This window comes from Eremomyces bilateralis, assembly GCF_010015585.1.
Source record: "Eremomyces bilateralis CBS 781.70 unplaced genomic scaffold P152scaffold_16, whole genome shotgun sequence".
NCBI classification, from domain to species: domain Eukaryota; kingdom Fungi; phylum Ascomycota; class Dothideomycetes; order Eremomycetales; family Eremomycetaceae; genus Eremomyces; species Eremomyces bilateralis.
Genome location: NW_022985082.1, coordinates 517,107 through 529,837, shown reverse-complemented (window position 1 = coordinate 529,837; position 12,731 = coordinate 517,107). Strand labels below are relative to the sequence as shown.

Here is a 12,731-nt window from a genome sequence, read left to right as displayed (position 1 = left end):
AGCCCCAAATTAATCGCCCCGCACTTTTCCTCGCAATCAAAAAAGAAACCAGACCCATCACATGGACGCGAAGCCAGCAAGGATGCGGGCCGGCGCCATCTGCAATTCTGCATGGTTGCGGCCTTGCGGCTTGCGGGCATCAGACACCACCACCAGTCCACCACCAACGCCAACGCTTAATTCGCATCCATAATACGGATCCATTCATCCGTTCTCAACTCTCCAGGCTCAAGCCACCTGCGGTATGGCGTCCCACGATCCACCCGGAGGACTGGCCTTGGAAATGAAACTATGAAAGGGCATGTTCCCGACCGTCGTTTGCTTGGTTTTCGTGACCTCTCTGATCTTATCTCATTTTCCCCACCTTGTATTCTGATGGTTCCAGTTGAGTCCTGGAGACTTGGAGGTGGCGTGTGTCGTGTTCGCACTTCACTGGGCGTTGGAGCGCTCCTGCCGCGGTCTGACGAGTCGAATCGTCGTTCGTTGTTCCGCACGATCGTCAGTTCAGCCATCTTTGCTGGATGCGGATGGGACGGGGGTTCCCTGTCTCGCTTGTCTGGACTTTGTCGACTGCATATCGCATGGTCGTTGAACCAATCGAGCAGGGGGTTGCGGTGTCTCGCATACCAAAGCTTAATCTTCGAGGAGTTGGTAGAAATTTTTGCTTTTGCGTTGTGCTTATCTCAGTCTCCATCTTGTTGGATCCTCCACTCAAGCGTTTGGTGCCGCCAACCTCTCACTCTACTACGTAGTACGTAGTATGGCTTATGTGAATGACATGGCACAGCATTATTCACTTAGACGCCGGAGACCTGGCCGAACAATGAGGATGACTCAACTCATGGACGAATCGAGGCAAGTTAACAAGGTTGCCCAAATTTTAGGCCTTTGCCATTATCGACCCCGATCAACGCACGCAAGATCCAGGTAAGCTGTACAGACGCGTAAATTTCTATACGACCTCAACACTGGAAACGCTGCAGACGGCGCTCGTCGGTATAGAACTGAAACCCACTGGTACTAACGCCGGGATATGATCCGTCATGAACTTCTCATCAGTTCTTACTTCATAAACTGGCTCAATGTCACCTGCTTCTTCCCCGTTTTCCCTCCCATCCCGTTCGTGTCGGCTCTCCCCCGCTTCAATTCCTTGGCCTTCAACACGTCTCGACTGGAGTACATACTTGCCCGAATCCCGAACGGGTTGTCCGACTTGATGTCAAGGTAGGTATACGCGTCTGCTTTGTAGTAAATCCCCCTTGAATCCGTCTCCGACACGATCCCCAAGTCCTTCAGGCCGAGCAGCACCCGCAGCACATCATCCTGGTTGTCGAAGTCTTTGGTGTAGATACATATGACGCGTATCTTCGGATCTCCTTCGAAGTCCGCCGTCGCGACTTTTGCCTGCGGCCCCAGCTGCCCGGCAATCACGCCTTCGCAGACCTTCCGCCAGATGCGGGGGAGGTCTTCCAGCGGCGGGAAGAGCATCCATTTGCCGAATAGGATGCCATTTTCTTTCGCGATGGCTCGGATTCCTTCTACCAACGCATCGCGATCCGGCTTTAGCATCTTGGTGATGGTCTGCTTTGGCCGGTTCGGATCGGCTGTCTCGGCTCTCCTCTTCTGTTCCATGAACTGATTCTGCAGCTCGACGCCAAGTTCGGTGAATTTTCCGAGATCCCTTTCGGTGCTCTCGTCGACATGAGGGTCGGGGCCATCGACGAAGAGCCATGGGAGAACAGTCGATCCAACAGTGGTCAGCGGCGGCATGCGCTTGAGGAACCGCTTGACCGTCTCGTTAGGCTGACGATGGGCTTTGTCGCCTTCGAACCACTGGTTCGGCTTTGCGTCGCTCGCAGCTTTCTATTCATGATGATAAGCAACATGGTTCTGCGTGACCATACAACAGGGCTCCAATACTCACCTGGTCATTTTCATTTTCAGAGGTGACTCTCGCAGCGAGATTGTTTGGGTATCGTTTGAAAACGTCGAGGAACTCCGTTGGCTTGGAATTCCGGATCTGCTGTTCAAGTGCTTCCCGCGTTTCCTCATCCCCTGCTCTTGGTGTTAGAGATCCACATTATCAGGGGATGTGACACGGGGCTTAATATAGCGAACCACAAAAGTTGGACTCCTCCGAGATCCACCCATCCTCTCCTCCAGAGGCTTGACCAGCCATTATGAATTGCGTGATATTTTACATGCATATAGTGAGTAAGGAGGGAATATCTGGATATCCCTCCCGTAAATAAATTAAATTAGGTACAACTAACTAGCAGTACCGAAAGATAAGATTCACTCGAAATCAGGTATCGTCAGGTGTATGATATGACACGTGACTGGGTGAATTTTGAATGTTCAAGCCACTGCTCGTGCACAGCCACAGGGTCGACGTCACTCGATCAAACATTTCGGCATCCTGGCATATCGTAATCCAGGCACGATATCGGGATTAGATATTACGGACACGCGACAACAACAGATAACGCTTCGGATACTTAATACGCTTAGGGGTCCTCAATCCTATCATTCGTCAATGTAGCGTCGTTTTGTCAACAGCACTCAATCCCACATTGTCCATCACCCCAGCCACGTTGGCCCACTCCCACCTCTCCCGACTCCTCCCCCAACGTCTCCCCGCAACCTGGCGTCCGCGTGCCAAATCACCAATTCCTCCCTCTCTTTGGCAAAAAGAGCGCACAGCCGGCTTGGCCGGCACGCCGATAATGGCGACGCCCCCTAAAGATAGGCCGACCTCGGCCTCATATATTCCCGCGAGCTTAATGCAGCTATCACCTTGGGGTTCGAAAAGCGCGACGCCCAAACCACAGGCACAAACGAGCTCAGAAGGAGCGGTGCAGGCGGGTGAGCCGCAGGCACAGGGGCTCCAGAAAGGGGGTGATCATATTGTCAATCGGCTACATTGGTTGAGCAGAAAGGTGTACCCGGAGGATTGTCCTCTGCTGACGGCACAATGGTATCATGCTGTAGATGTAAGGGACACTCCCCTATAAGTTGATTAACGGACCCCTAATCACTGACTGGATCAAGGCACCAAAACGTAAACCCTTCACTACAGAACCGGCCCCGAATGAGAAGCCCCAGGTCCCGAAGAAATACACCCCCTTTTCCGCAAGTGACTCCAGGTCCATCGAAGCGTCATTCCAGAGGCTAGCAGACGAGGAGGAAACGAGAACCCCTGGCCGGTTAAGAAGCGTGTCAGCGGAAAATCCGAACGAGTCGCCGAAGGGTACCGTGCCAGTGAATGAGGACTACTTGTTCGATGTCGATATAGAAAAGCGCGAGCTGGCTCCTGCATACTGGTTGGGACCTGCGTACGACGTGCGACGCGGTTCGTGGTTTTTTGTCGATAGCTCCGGTCCCCGGCCATGCGATGAGAACTTGGCTACCCAACTCGAACAGGGATATCTCAAGATTGCTCCCTGGAGGACTCCGTTGAAAAAAGCGGCGACCGAAAAGGCATCCTCGCAAACGAAATTGAGACCTACGTCTATCAGGGTTGAAGATGGTCCGTTGAAGAATCGCGGAATAAGGACAAATTCCGACCCCCCGAAAAAGGAGGAGGAAGTCAATAACGCGAAAAAGGAGGAGGCAGTGGCCGAACTACAACAGAACGCTGGCGGCGAAAACCCCGCCTCCAAGCGCACGGTACGACTTTTTGGCGATCACATGAAGTCAGTTGTCACGTATGAAGATGCAATAACGGCATGGATTATCACAGATGATTTCCTAGTGCAATTGAGCAGCTCAGTATACGAGAGGTTCGCCGGGGGAGGCCATTTCGCCGGCACCAAAGTTGTCAGGGGTTATGAATCCGCGTTAAAGAAAGAGCTGAAAGATCCGAAAGATGGGAAGGGTGGGAAGGATTCGTCGACGCAGCCAGCATCCACCGAAAAGCCTGAAGTTCAGCCGATAGAGACGGATATTTCTGGAGACGTGGCTGTAGAGAGAGAGGAAAATAATAAATCGCCGCATGAGATGAGAAGGGAAAACCTACAAAGACAACTGTCAAATCTTGTCACGAATCCGAGTGTCCCAGCGAATGAAGAGGAGGCGATCCGGAAGCAGGAAGAGAAAGAGATCACGAACGACTACAAAATGGAGGACGATGAGGATCAGGCTCGTCCGATTGAGCATCTTATTCTCGTCACCCATGGCATTGGCCAGAGGCTTGGGCTTCGACTGGAGAGTGTCAACTTCATTCAAGACGTCAATACCTTGCGAAAGACGCTCAAGACAGTATACAATGACTCAGCGGACCTCCAGGCTCTGAATTCCGATTTAGAAAAGGATCTGAAGAATAGCCGAGTCCAAGTCCTCCCCATCTGCTGGCGACATCTCCTCGACTTCCCCAAACAAAGTCTCCGGCACAACCGCGAGGAACACGATTTGGGCGAATCCGACTACTCCGAGGAAGAGTATCCTGATCTTGAGTCTATAACCGTCGACGGTGTTCCTGCAGTGCGCAACCTGATCACCGACCTGGCTCTCGATATTCTTCTATATCAGAGTCCCGCCTACAAGCCACACATCTCACGAATAGTTTTACAGGAGGTCAATCGCATCTACCAGCTCTTCAAGGAGAGAAACCCAACGTTCCGCGGCAAGGTTAGCCTTGCTGGCCACTCTCTCGGCTCTGCGATCATGTTCGACATCCTCTGTGCTCAAAAAGACGACCGCGCCGGCCGTGCCAGTCAGAGTACCACTCCTCGACGCCGACGATCAACCCGTGACGAAGAACGCGATCGCCTACTTCAACTCGACTTCCCGGTCTCAGACTTCTTCGCCTTGGGATCGCCGATCGGTCTCTTCCAGATGCTGAAAGGACGAACCATTGTGGGCAGATCACATCCCCATGCCAGGCCCAGTCAAACTCCGTTCGGTGTTTTTGACGACCCGTTCCTTACCTCCGACCTTCCAGAAACGTCGACCACAAGCAAATCGAGTGCATTCCACGAAAATACAAGAAGCTCGCCACGAGTAAACCGTGTGTTCAACGTCTTCCACCCTACCGATCCCATCGCATATCGTCTGGAGCCGTTGATCTCCCCCGCCATGTCCACACTGAAACCTCAACCGCTTCCATATACGAAGAAAGGCATCTTCGGTGCTCCCGCAAGCCAGGGGATATCAGGCATTGGCGCCCGCGTCGGCCAGAGCGTCGCCGACTACTGGACCAGCTTCGCTAGCAACATCGCCAGCAACCTCCTGAATCGCAGCCTGGGTATTACTGCGGATAATGCGGGGAAGCTGGGCTCGCATCTTCCGTCTTCGATTAACCCGGCATCGCAGCAAGCAGATCCGAAGAACCCGTTGAATAAAATCGATCCGTCTGCAGCGTCGAGCTCAGAGGCGAAAGACCAGCCCCAGGATCAGTTGAAGCCGTTGCCGAAGCAAAAGGCGCTGAAGAAGCCTCCAAGTCTGAAACGTGCGCCGACCGATGGCCTCACGCCAGAACAAGCCCTCGCTGCGCAGATGCTAGAGCGCTCGGTACAAGAGGGGGAAGATGGCGAGCGACCACCGACGCTGATCGACTCCGGCATGCAGACACTGTACGCTGGGTTTCAGAAACAGCAACTAGCGGTAAGCATCGGGGTGTCAGACGGGGCGGATGAGAAGCAGCAGAAATCGGATATGGAGGAGCAGGCGAGGAGGTTGAGGAAAGAGGAGGCGAAAGTGAGGGCACTGAATTCAAATGGGCGGGTCGATTATAGCATTCAGGAGTAAGTCCTATCAGTCATTCAAGGGTACAGGTTCGTTGCTAACATCGTTCAGAGGCGCTTTTGACATCTCAATTCTTGCGAGCATTGCTAGCCATCTCAGCTATTGGAGCGACGAGGACGTTTCTCATTTCATGATCTCGCAAGTTCTAGCAGATCAACGGTTCTTGAAGAAACAGAAGGAGTAGTGTTGGTAGTCAACTATACATTCTGTACATGCGAACGACCTATTCGATTCTAAATCGCTTTTGCATGTCTCTTCTTAAGCGTCTATATATGAGTTGAATTATTCGCGCTATCGCACTCGTCTCAGTATTAATGAAGTCTTGCATATCTTAGGGAACATCAACTCATACTATAGCATCATATATCGACGGCATTAATCACTAGCGGTTGAATACAACTACTCCCATACGTTGCGATGCTATTCGAGTTGTGATACATCTCACCGAACTACTGGTCTCAGGGGCTCCAGTCCTTTCTCGACTCTCGAACATCGGATTACAACTAATTCACAAAAATGCTTCTCTATATTAACGAAGCTACTGCACCGTCCGCATAAGCCCACCTGCACTAACGATCTACGGAATACTCCGGCCCGTGGTCCGCAGCAAGACGAAAACCAATCCCTAATCCCCTAGCAGAAAACATCATGCGTCGAAGGAAGATAATATTCCGCGCCCGACATTGCTGATGTTCAGCGGACCTTGACCGAAATTATGCTAGGGAAGAAAGAGAAAGAAGACATGTCATATTGTCATGGGTCCGTCCCGTCAAGTACCACTGTCGTATTACAGCTCATGGACGGTACATACTACATGGCGCACGCAGGTCAGTGGGTAGGTATGTCAAGTATGCATGTCGTACATATGACAGTCTATTGAGCAGTGCACCATCCCGCAAGAACCACCGTGGGGCAGCTCGCAGAAGCGTTCCAGAGTGCGTTCCAGAGTGAGTCCGGATGAAGGGTGGGCAACAAAGGCGTTCGATCCCTTGCCCGCGCCCGAAGTTTGAAGTCCAGGAAATTTTGGGACGAGATGCTTCACCTGTCCTCTGCGCGAAGGCGTACATTGTGCGTGGGTTTCTTTGTTACGCAAGTTCTCGATCCCTGCGGCTTTTGTGTTTCGGGACCGACCCGAGTACAGCACAATATGTGTGCCCGTAAATCCTTGCTCTTGCGTCAGGCAAGACAATTGGGGATTCGGGATGGCATGCGAATCCGGAATCTTATGGGAACCATTGAGACAAGCAAAGAGAGGACACGGCTGTGGGGGTGATGGACATGCGAGGTTGATACAGTATCCGATAATCCATATGATACGAACGTCTCAAGACTCTATCACATCACCGTCACTCATTAACAATATGGAACCGAAGCACAGGCAATCGAGCAGTGAGAGAAGTCGTGTCACCACCATCGCCAACGATGAGCACCACAACAGTCCGTCCGTGTCCTAGTGTACCAGATCACTCGTGATTGTGGCTGATCTTGTGCATCCAACCTCCCGGAACTCAACAAAGCGAGCCGAGACGGAACGGGGAGGACAGTATGAACAGACGAAGCCCGGGATGAACCATTGGCTGGTGGGTTTTCCGGAATCGACCAAGCCGTCCCCAAACTTCCTTCGATGGTTGTTTCATCGAATCGAAGGGATAACATCCAAAAGGGCGGTGAGGGATTCGTGAAGAATTGGAAAAGTCTCGCCATCGACTCGATGCTCACGGTGGGGTAGTCGGGTTGCGGGCGTTGTGCTCTTTTGTGGCAAGCCAGGGATGGTTCATGGTTGACTTCTTGAATCTCGATGCTCGGCTTCAATATTATAGAATGTAGCGAGCATGTTGGACGAATCTTATGCGGGGTTTTTGCTCAATCGATGATCTCGTACTCGAATCCCTCCAGCATCATTCCTCAGCAACTAACCGCAGTAACTAGTAAACAGCCTCCCTTAGGCAACCTCTTGGAAGTCCTAAGGCTTTTCTCCAATCCAAGCGGAATTTACACGGTCTACACCCAATCCCATGGGAAGTGTGTGGGGTATCGAGATGTTGTGTCTTCATTACCTGCTTCATTATAACTCGAAGGGAGTGTGCATGACCGTCTCGCTAGACAATGATTCGCCATGAGCATCGTGCTATCTGAATCTGAATCCAGGGAGATCCAAGATCTCGACAACTCGATCCAATTGTCTGCCAACCGGTCGTACAGTACCCGAAGGTCAGACGTCCAGCAGCAAACGGACCATGTCCCGGACGAAGCCCTCGAGGGCCTCTCGAATCCCACATGTCCGCAAGGTCTCGACCCCGCCATCCAGTGAACATCATCTCCATCAGCCACCGGCTTCCACACCCGCTCCCTCTCAGCTATACGAAAAGGAATCCTGGTTCTCGACAGCAAAGAACCGGGGATAGAAAAGAGGTGGCTGGGGAGCTTTCCTTTTCCGCCCCGATAACGGTCACAGCCCACAGCTCGCGGCATGGACGTGGCCAGTCGTGATTGGGGCATTTCCGTCCAGACCCACTCTCCCATTCATCAATCTGCCCACCCCCTCCAAGTCGCCAACGCCATCCCGCTCTCTGGTTCGTGGCAGCTTCTTGAGCCTCGACTATCGCGACTTCTGCACTAGAGCGGGTTGGAGGAAATCGGATCAGCGAGAGACGGATACAGGCGGACCTGGTTGATTCATCGCTCTGGCCGACCAGGGTCTATTGCCTGATTGAGTTCCGGTCAACGTTGATGATGGGGCCGAGACATCGAAAGAACTGAATTCAACTATGGGAAGCGATGACCACCGAGCCTTCGAGTCTGGTGGATGATAGTTGGCATTGAAGGTTTGAGACATCAGATCCATTTGCGAAGGGAATGCCACGATAAAGATGGATGAAACAACATGTGTGCGTGACATCCAGTTAGACTCGCATTCCCCAGCAGAACATAATCACCACGAGGTTCGCAGCGAGATCACCTGGCCAGAGATGCAGAGTGCAGACGCTGAGGAGACGTGTGCGCTTCCTCGACAAGGCTCAGTGGTTGCCAGCAGCGCTTGCTTGCAGCTGATGGTGTTGGAATTCCTCATCAGCGTCCAATTCGAGCTATGAGCCCATGTCGTGCCCTATCAACGTTGCTATGTTTATCTCCTCCCTCTGATGTCGGCATGTCGCACCTGGAAGCTCCAAGTAGGGAAAGTGACTTGGAAGGGAACGGACGAGGAGGAACGAGTCTGCCGATCCGAACCAACGCAGCGTGGTTTGTTCCCGAAGATATGGGGACATGCAGCGAGGCTTTTCTCTCCGCCATGCCATGCACGGCGGCTCGAAAGCATATGAAACTTGGCCAATTGAATAACTAAACGGCTTCCATGATTCCATTAGGCCAATCTGCCAATGCAGCTTTCCGACCCAGAGACAGACTGCAAGGAACAAGCTTGATGTTCAGTTCGAACTTCGAAGTCTCCACTGCTGACCTTCCACCCCACATCTATTGATGATGACACTGAAACAACTCGAAATCGGAATATCAATAAAGTTAGGACAAATATAGGTAATATTCTGGCACCTTGGGACCCGAAAGCAACGGGTGGTGCTTGTGTTCCTATTCAATAATTGGGTGGTCGGTGTATCCGGTGGAATGATGGTTGAGTGATACCAGCACAGTGGTCGCCATTCGCCAGCCCTCAATAAACCAACTCTCTGAAGTTTGAACTTTTGACTTTTGCTTGATGTTCTAGCTGTCTTTAAGAATAAATTATGTCACGTCATCTGACTACCCAATACCTTTGAAGGATAACTTAACTAGGACTTTTTCGGTCCCGTTCGACTAGTTTCGACAGACAATGTACTAGCAACTCGGCTCCATGCTAGGGATGAGAGTCATATTGAATGCTCATGAGGCATTGTCTCAATTTGACCTCGGATATGCTCGCATTGAAAATGAACCCAGGGACATGTTGATGGGTGAAATGGATGCTGTGCGACTGCGGCTTCAGTTGGCTGTTCCTCCACGTGAACAAATTTTCCTTTTCACACACCAAAAGTGACACATGAAGCAGGCATTCCTTGCGTCGCGTGCCCATCCACAAAGACCATAGTCGATAAATGGCAGTCGAATCCTGGATATCGAGGTGAAAGAGAATATCCGCAAGCCCGGAACTAGATGCCCCGCAGGCCGCCTCGAGATCGGGATCTGAGCGTTTGAAGGAATGCAGCCATCCCACGGAGCCGTTCTAATCATGTTAACTAAGGGATTTGGTCCGGATGGCTTCGTCCTGGTCCACGGCGGTTTCATCGGCGGCATCCGTCAATGCATTGCATGATAGAGGTCCTGGGTTTCCCGTGAACACATTATGGGATGTGAGAAGATGACCCAGCAAATGAGACAGGTAAAGGTGACCATGGGGATCTGCAGTTCCTGTGTCCTGCCCCGCTGCACTGCGAGTTTAATTCCGCTTGTACATACAGCAGCCGGACAGGCTACAGGATATTGCATGCTGTGATCTACCCGAGATGCGTCTGTTGGTCTTCGGCCGCACTGGCCAAGCAAGGAGGTGGGAAATCTCGAAAAAGAAAGCCATTTTCCAGGGTTTGCTTTTGTCGCATATTATGGTGAAGAATTTTCCTAATCCCTTGATAGAAACGTTAGAAAGTCCTCAACGATTTCCAGGTCCATCGGGTCGTGGTGGTTGCACAGGACACAACTTTGGTCCCGAGGCTTTCACTTGGAACACGACAACCAAAGGGTGGTCGAGAGTCGAGACCGTCTGCAATTTTCTTGCTGCTCCATCGCAACTTCGCAAGGGATGGATCATGGAGAGCCCAATTGAGCGCTCCACTCCCAGGGATCTCGAAACGACCGTACACATTGTGCCACGAGCAAATCAAACTCGGTGCTACAGCATGCGAGATTAACCCGGGAAATAGAGAATATTGACCATCAACCCCATAGTTTTGGGAACGGATTTCCTCACTTGGATACACGACATTCATATGATGTTTATCATATTGTGCCGCAAGCCATCATAGTAGTCGTTCCCGGATCCGCCATCAAACGAAGGCGCGGCGGGATCGTCAAATGGCGCAACCACTGTAGTTCTGACGGTTGGCACCCGTCGGCCGTCAGGATTCAGGATTCAGCTACGATGTCGAATCCTGGGGTCTATCTCGGCGGGTAATTTGCTGTTTGCAACACCCGGTACGAAAGATACGCCGGAGGCTGAACTTCCCGGTAATAATAGCAACGGTCTCTGACCTGCCCGTGGTGCGACACGACAGCTTTGCGTGAACATGGTTCTTCGAACGACCGTATCTGTAATCTAGGATCGTCGGCTCGTCGGCAGCATGGTTCCATCTTGCGACTTGCGACTTGCGAGAGGGGACTCGTTCATAGAAACAGGGATGAAGACTACTAACAATGATAGTGGCTATTTAGGTCTTGGTATGCAAGGAGGAAGTGACTTGGTAGTGTATGGAGAGGTACCAGGTTGAGCGAGAAGCTGACGTTCAATTGTTGAGACCAGCTTTGATATCAAGCACTACCGGTAACTGGTGATCTTAGTCGGTTTAGGCAAGCTGATAGAAGCTCTAACAAGACTTTAGCGGGACATGCTGGTGAATCGCCGAGGTACATGGAGTCCGCACTAACAGAACTCCCACCATCACTTTGAAGAGAACGGATGATGCTATATTCGCCGGTTGTAAACCCAAAACAGACTTGATGATTTATATAGGGCTTGGTAAACTTGAACCATGGCGCTGGAATGAAACACAGTAGATGGTTCGGGATGATCTTAAGAATCCGTGGTTCACCAAACCAGATGATGAGTTGAAGCTCGTGAAGGGTGGAATGTCGGTAGTCAACGTGGAGAGGAGGGAAATTGTATCCAGCCAATCAGATGGCGGGTTTTTTCACCCCGCTTCACCACAATTAGAACCATTCAGTTTCCCCTCGTCACTCTATCTATTCAAACTTCAACACAGTTGCTAGCGAGTATCGCCTTGAACCGATCTGTAGACATGTTAACGCGATTGTTCATGCGAATGTTCAAAAGAAGTGTATGTCTTTAATTTAGAATCGGGCCGGTTCATCTGGTAAGACGCGTAACGACCCAACTGGCTGGTTCTGCTCAATATCAATATCAATGCCCTCGCTTGGACGTCCGCATTTGGAGTCTCCGTACACAACCGACTTTGTCTCCGTCTCGCCCCTTGACAGCGTTCAGTGGTAAGTAATGGCGTCGTGGTGCCTTCTGCGAGTTATCTCAGTTCTAAAAATCCCAACAAGTAATTTGTACTGATTGACTGATTCCACCTACCAGGCACTATCACACTGAAGTCCATTCATGCCGTCATCTACTGTCATTCCCCCCAATTAGATTATCGATTCTTCATTGATCATATCTAAGACAAGCGGCTATTCCCGCTGCATTGTCGTTTCTCGAGTAAGCGAGCTTCGAAACTTCGAAACTCATATGGCAACCTTCTCCGCCATCGCCGGCAAATGCATCCACGGTAGGGAATGCCCTTGCATGAAATGTTGGTTTCTCGGCCCTCGCGACGATGATTGGTTCGAGCTCGAGAAGATGCTGACATGAGCATTTGGCTTCATGAACCATGAGCATCTACATAGTATGATGAAGAAATCGTTCGATCTGGAATCTGAAATGCCGAATCCGCGAATCGCAAAGGTGGAAGTGGGGTTTCTGAGCGAATTATCACTATTAAAACATCACTTCTTAGGTAAGTTAGTATGTATTGACCGGACATTTGAGTCGGGGAAGTATCAGGTGGATATTCCATTATCCCTAGGCGAACCGAATGGGTGGTTTATGATGGAGCGGATATCAGAATCCTCTTCTCTTACCATGCACACTCGCTTCAGGAGTCATACGGAATTCCGTCACGGTATGATTGAATGAGGCGGTGGTCGTTGTCTGTTGATTTTGAATGTCTCAGATCCCGATGGACAAGTGGCTCTGGTGGCGGCGACAAATCCACCAA

The 12,731-nt window shown here is 51.2% G+C and overlaps 2 protein-coding genes across 2 annotated transcripts; one reads left to right on the top strand and one right to left on the bottom strand.

Annotated features, from left to right (window-relative positions):
- Positions 1 to 869: 869 nt before the first annotated feature.
- On the bottom strand, positions 870 to 2,263 carry P152DRAFT_460207 (DUF1917-domain-containing protein). Its single transcript, XM_033679846.1, has 3 exons — positions 2,119 to 2,263; positions 1,925 to 2,055; positions 870 to 1,863 (listed from the first exon to the last, which is right to left on the bottom strand). Exons 1-3 carry the CDS (start codon positions 2,177 to 2,179, stop codon positions 1,063 to 1,065), a joined length of 993 nt encoding a protein of 330 aa, XP_033532546.1. The 5' UTR covers positions 2,180 to 2,263; the 3' UTR covers positions 870 to 1,062.
- Positions 2,264 to 2,446: 183 nt separating this feature from the next.
- On the top strand, positions 2,447 to 6,136 carry P152DRAFT_420341 (uncharacterized protein). Its single transcript, XM_033677148.1, has 3 exons — positions 2,447 to 2,993; positions 3,052 to 5,744; positions 5,797 to 6,136. The coding sequence occupies exons 1-3, from the start codon at positions 2,727 to 2,729 to the stop codon at positions 5,927 to 5,929; spliced, it is 3,093 nt and encodes a 1,030-aa protein (XP_033532545.1). The 5' UTR covers positions 2,447 to 2,726; the 3' UTR covers positions 5,930 to 6,136.
- Positions 6,137 to 12,731: the final 6,595 nt, after the last annotated feature.